Raw genomic sequence first — 6,434 nt, forward strand, 5'->3', positions numbered from 1 at the left:
AAGCTTGTTGACCAAGCCTAATTTGACCACTACACCTACATTTAAGAGTTTTAAAAAAAGGCTTAATTAGGGGCAAACTAGTTGCATGACTGATTAGATGTTTTAAGACTTAAAACAGTAAACAGGATTAATTAGAACTAAACGAGTTGCGTGGCTGATTAGATGTTGTAGCAACTAGTTGCATATGACAAGGGGTTACAACAAGATACAACTAATTTGATTAGAGCGCCAAGTACTTCAGTAGTTGTTTAACTAGATCGGTTAGGGGCTTCAGCCTTCAACAGTTGCAAGTAATAATCGGTTGAAAAGCCATGTTGCCAGCTCACGGCGGGGGTCCGGGCCTTCATTTATAACAGGCCATGCAGCTCCATTGTTAACACAACCACCTTTTGTATGAAAGTGAGAGCCTCTCTCTCTCTCTCTCTCTCTCTCTCTCTCTCTCTCACTCACATGCCTCCTGCCTTCTTCTAAAGCGCTTTCACCTATGTAGGTGATCAGTGGAGCAGCGAGCTCTTGAGATAGATCTATGCTTTGCTTTGCATACACGTTGGGTAATTAGAGACCTGTTAGGGCCTTTATCAGAGCATCAAACCTAGTCTCTTACCACAATCGAATCTCACCCCCCCCCCTCAAAACACCAAATTCCAATCACGATTATTTCTCGATCGCTGCGTTTGATTTTCAACTTCTGGATTTTCCCACCCTCTTCCCCATGCACACACAGTGTTCTCTGTATCTCTCTCTCTCTCTCACACACACACACACATACTCTCTCTCTCAATCTCTTTCTCACACAAACACACACACACACACACATCCCCACACAGACACTCCCCGCATGCACATCCTCGTGATTCGCCTCTCCTAACATAGGCACTGCAGCCCCTTCGTCAATCCACTCATTTTGGCTCATCTAGCTACACTTCATCATTCCTTGATCATTGCTGCTCATTCCCATCTTAATCTTCCAATCAAAGCGTTAATTCTGGAACAGGATCATATGCATCTTGCCAATATGGGCGTTTCTGTCAAATCATTGGCAATATTTTCGACTGTCTTTGCAGCTCTTGCTGTCTCTGCTTTTGCTCAATCTACAGTACTACCAGTACAAGAAGAGTTTCTTGAGCGAGAGTTGGACAGAATAGTGGAGCTGCCGGGGCAGCCTGCAGTTGGCTTCAATCAATACTCAGGCTACGTGACTGTGCATGAGAAGGATGGGCGAGCCCTCTTCTACTGGCTCACTGAAGCCGCCACCGACTCCCCATCCAAATCCTTAATCCTTTGGCTCAATGGTGGTAAGTTACCCACATATCATTTCTCTCCTTGAGTTAATCCGCCAATACCGCCTCACTCATAATGCAGCTTATAACTTTTACCCTTGATTTACCTTAATCCTCTAGTCATGATCCTTGAGTTCCAAATTATCAGCATGATCTTCATTTTATTTGGGTCGATTAAAGAGTATAATTTTGCTAAGTAAGCTACGTGGTATAATAACTGTAGGAATACTGGATAACGTATGGCCTGCACTGGAGTGTATGAGAGTAAATTAGCCTGGAGAATTTAACGTACATTGTTGCCAACACGTCTTATAGTATCATCTCTGATACAGAAGAAGATATGTACAGTTGTAATAAGCGTTTAAAGCACGTAACGTAATGTGGCAGCATTTTGGTAACGGCAAGATCTTACTGATTAATCAATTTGTTGACAATAGTAATTGCAACCTTAAGTAACAATACTATTTGTCATCTTATTTAACCCTACGAATTGTTTAATGAAAATATCCCTTGCATATATTTCCATCACACAACATAGGTATACCATGATATTAGATTTCGAAGTGGTGGCATTAAGCATGAAAATTACTCAAATACGATGATTTTATTGAGTCAAATGTGGACCCTAAATAAAGTTAATTACATTTGAAGGACAGACCGGCCATATGCAGCCCCTTTATTGCACATGACATTGGCATTGGTATTGGCATCCACCCTCTCGTACATAATTGGACTGTTCCGCTTTTGATTCATTGAATTCCATCTCATTCCTCATTAGTCTTGGAAATGTAAAGGCTAATCTAGGTGATATATCGTAGTACCACCATGCTGTAGAATTTAATTGTTTCGTGAACAAATCGTAAGGTTTAAGCTTTGATTACATGTCTTAGTACCAATTAGTACGTGCAATAGCTGCAGCAATGCATGTTTCTTTAGTCTTGCAAGTTGCATCACATTTTCAATCCAAAGATTCTCAGAACTACTTTAATCTGTTACACAGTGTTTTATAACTAAGCAGTTCAAACTTAATTGAGCATTTACGGTAATAGTCGAGCCATGGAGTTCAGTTTATTGTTTGCAATAAACTAACCACCTTCTCTTTGTTGATCGTAAATGCAGGTCCTGGATGCTCTTCTGTTGCATACGGGGCCTCCGAGGAGATCGGGCCTTTCAGAATTAAAAAGAATGGAACCGAATTATACCTTAACGAATACTCTTGGAACAAGGGTAAATAAAGATACTAATCTTTCAGTAGATAAATTAATCACCTCACTAATTTTTTTATGACTATAAATACATGCATGTAATTTGCAAATTGCATGCAGTTGCCAACATTTTGTTTTTGGAGTCACCTGCTGGAGTGGGTTTTTCTTACACAAACACAACCACTAATCTATTGGATACTGGAGATACTCGTACAGGTCAGTATAATACCTCCTAATTATTCGATATTTTTATCCATAAAACAATTGAATAACCATTAAATCTCTTGTATAGAGCTCATTTTGCTTAATGGGAATTTTATATTGCAGCTGAAGATGCGTACGCCTTTCTGGTAAAGTGGTTTCAAAGGTTCCCGAATTACCAAGGCAGAGATTTCTACATTGCTGGGGAAAGTTATGCTGGTAGACTGCAGTCATTAATTTTGATTAGTGGCATTAATACTCTTCTTGAATTGCTTGTTTTAATCCAATTAAGCGTAATAAGGCCCTGCTTGGACTGTTTATTTAACCAATGGGATCTCTCCTTATGGATGGTTTAGTTTAATGCTATTGAGCTGATTAATTATTGGATTGTAGGTCATTATGTGCCTCAATTGGCAAAGTTGGTATATGAACGCAATCAGGGCCCTTCAAACTCAGTCATGAACTTCAAAGGTTTTCTGGTACCGTCTCACCTTACAAATTTGAACTCTACAAATCAAATACTGGTTGATTCTACTACGTTTATCTCTCTCTAATCCACAAATTTATTGCTATCAATTGAATTGAAAAATGACGATACCACAACAGTTCATAATGCGGTCCAACTTATAAAGTAATAGTAATTTATCATGTGCTTTAATTCAGTAATCTATCATGCTAAAGTGTGGGCTGAGTATAATTAATATGTAAGTGGAGTGTAGAAAAAGGATGTGGAAATTAGCCTAAAATAAAGACGATTACTAAGCAACGTAAGGGAATTGTGCAGGTGGGAAATGCTGTGACAGACAACAAGTATGACAATTTGGGGACTGTCGATTTCTGGTGGACTCATGCCATCATCTCGGACAAGCTGCACAAGAGCATCCTGCAGCACTGTGATTTCTCCTCCGAGGAGACTTCCACAGTCTGCAGCCAGCTCATGGATGCTGTGAGCAGGGAAACAGGTCACATTGACCCCTACAACATCTACATGCCCTCTTGCTCTAACCCCCTTGGAAGCAGGCAATATCAATTCAAACACTCGGTATAAACTTGCCATCTTCTTTCCACAAAACCATGATCAGCGTATATGTGTGCATGTTAATGTGAGAACATAATATGGTATGTATGTGAGTGTATTTGTAATTCTGTTTGAATACGAGTACATACGTATGTCTGTGTGCATGTGCCTATGTAATATGTGCACAAGGCGTGTCTGCATGTGCATATGCGCGCAAGTGTGCATCTGTTCGTGTGTCTCCGTAAGTAATGTTGTGTACGTACATACGCACATTATGTACATGTTTATGTGGAGGTGTGTGTGTGTGTGTGTGTAACATGCATGCATTACATACACATATTATGTACATGTATGGATTTATGTTCAGGTAAGGTGTATGTGTATGTGCATGTATGTAAGTGCATGCTTGTAGATGCATGTCGACCTATGTTGCACGCATGCATATGTCCAAGTGTACACATACATGCATGTATGGTAGCCTGTCACATCTTTTTTCACATCAATGACTTCAACCTTTATTTGCTATGTATAGCTTTTGAAGAGACTGCCCGGATATGATCCTTGCATTGAGAACAATGCAGAGGTGTATTTTAACCGTCCTGATGTGCAACGAGCTTTTCATGCCAACATAACTAAGATATCCTATCCATGGACAGCTTGCAGGTAATGCAAGCTTCTCTCTAAGGTTACTCGCGATGTGCCAAATAAATCAATTTTGCACACATGGCTTTTTGCTGCTTGCACGGATGATGGGATTATATATATTGCGCACGTAATTATCCACTTAAAACCCTCTTGTCTTGTTATTAATGTGCACTTTTACATGGTAACTTATGTGTTCTTTAGCTATGCTCTTTGGCAAATGGAACCCAAAAGGAAAAATAAATATTTATTAACCATTCATGTTGCACAAGCGTAATAAATAAATAATGCTTTCAATTTATCCATGCTTTATGCCAATGCAAAAAACAATCATTTCATTAAGCACTCATTGTTACACAAGCTTAATAATAATGCAAGGTAATAAAAATTCCAGACACAGCTAGGACCTTCTACCAGACCTTTATCACATGGCAAAAAGGCATTTGTACATTTGCATATGGACAGCGTTTTTACATGTCACGTTGCTAATTTTAAATAAAGGAATTTTATTTCCACGGCACAAACATTTTTTCAAATGCTATATATAGAAGACTAAAATATATAGATTGACAGTTGTTGTTGTTGTTGTTTTATTATTTTTTTGGGATGCATGGCCAGCTCTACATTGATACGCAACTGGCAAGATTCAGCGCTTTCGGTGCTCCCAATTTACAAGGAGCTCATTGGGACAGGCTTAAGGATCTGGGTGTTCAGGTTAAAACTTCAATAAAGTTATTTAAGGATCTCGGCAATAAAGTTATATATTTTGTTTTCATCCCGTTAATTTAACTAATAGCTTCAGAATGCAATTATAATACTTTTATATTTTCGTGTTCAGTGGGGACGTAGATTCTGTGGTCCCGGTCACAGCCACGAGATATTCTCTTGCTCGCCTCCAACTCAAAGTCAAAACTCAATGGTACCCATGGTACCACAATCAACAGGTAATTTTGCAAAAATAATCAAAACATAGGCTTAGTTAGCTCTAATCTATGGCACTGAGATTTTGGTTTAGTCAAAATCAAACTCTTGATTGCCTTAGTGCACCCAGTTGATCATACCAAAATTCTAAATCTGAGTCGCAAGTTCCAAGCAATTTGATCTCGTTCATGGCACGATTCGATGATCCTGCATCATTGCTTGCAATCTTCATTCTTTATCTGAAGTATCAAAAAGATGAATTTTTTGATCAAGAAGGCTAGAAGGTTCCATTTGCTCAAGAAATCAATGTAACTATTAGAAGGGACACAAGGAAGTAAAGAACAGCTTGCTTAGACTAAATATTTTCATTAGTGTTATAGACTTGCTTGTAAATAATCACCATAATTTCCTTTGAACATTCTAATGGCAGGTGGGAGGTTGGACGGAGATCTATGAGGGCCTGACATTCGCAACAGTTCGTGGGGCGGGCCACGAGGTGCCCCTCTTTCAGCCCGAGCGTGCTTTCACACTCATCAAGGCATTCTTGTCTGGCCAACCCTTGCCAACTAGGAACTTTTAATAGTTTGGGGAAATGCTAGCCTAACAGGCTTGTGTATTTCTACCGTGTACCAATCAAAAATCATGTAAACCCCCCATCCAATTGGTATATGAGAATGGAAAGCTCTTTTAATGCTTCGACTCTTCTTAATCTGCTCAATTGTTCAAGTGCATTATTCAAGGAGTTTATTATAAAAATGTGTGTAGAAATTTGGTTTGGGATTTTTATTTATTTTTGGGTTGGGGAGAGGAGAGGAAGGGGGAGGGGGAGGGGGAGGGGGAGGGGGAGCATCTATTGTGTATTGGAGACACCATAGAGCGTAACACATCCACTATGTATTATAGGCAAATTTGCCTACAACATTCAAGGAAAAATATATTGACCTAAGCAGTGCCACTTTCTAAAGCACAAACACGAGAAGATTATATGAATCATAAAAGATTAACACAATTTAAAAAACATTGCCTATGGCTAAAGCCATTGTGCATTGGAGGCATCATAGCACGAACACATCAACTATGTACGAAAAAAATCTATTTGTCAGAAGCATTGTCACCTTCTAAAGCACAATTGAGAAAAAGTTGAAAAGTTTTTAATTGGATAATACA

General features: G+C 39.1%; 1 protein-coding gene across 1 annotated transcript; it reads left to right on the plus strand.

Moving 5' to 3' along the window:
- The first annotated feature begins 375 nt into the window (after positions 1-375).
- On the plus strand, positions 376-5,981 carry LOC147604676 (serine carboxypeptidase 24-like). Its single transcript, XM_086794508.1, has 10 exons — positions 376-1,295; positions 2,400-2,507; positions 2,606-2,701; positions 2,813-2,905; positions 3,080-3,165; positions 3,471-3,728; positions 4,237-4,367; positions 4,965-5,060; positions 5,185-5,290; positions 5,698-5,981. Exons 1-10 carry the CDS (start codon positions 1,001-1,003, stop codon positions 5,845-5,847), a joined length of 1,419 nt encoding a protein of 472 aa, XP_086650634.1. The 5' UTR covers positions 376-1,000; the 3' UTR covers positions 5,848-5,981.
- The last annotated feature ends 453 nt before the right edge of the window (positions 5,982-6,434 follow it).

The sequence above is a fragment of the Cibotium barometz genome, chromosome 61, assembly GCF_041138505.1.
Source record: "Cibotium barometz isolate CiBa-2024 chromosome 61, ASM4113850v1, whole genome shotgun sequence".
Lineage (NCBI taxonomy): Eukaryota > Viridiplantae > Streptophyta > Polypodiopsida > Cyatheales > Cibotiaceae > Cibotium > Cibotium barometz.

Bases quoted from the DNA above. Each gene is read 5' to 3' on its own strand.
- LOC147604676 (XM_086794508.1), top strand. From the start codon at position 1,001: ATGCATCTTGCCAATATGGGCGTTTCTGTCAAATCATTGGCAATATTT. The intron at 3,166-3,470 runs GTACCGTCTCAC...GGAATTGTGCAG, and splicing joins TGAACTTCAAAGGTTTTCTG to GTGGGAAATGCTGTGACAGA. The intron at 4,368-4,964 runs GTAATGCAAGCT...ATGCATGGCCAG, and splicing joins TATCCATGGACAGCTTGCAG to CTCTACATTGATACGCAACT.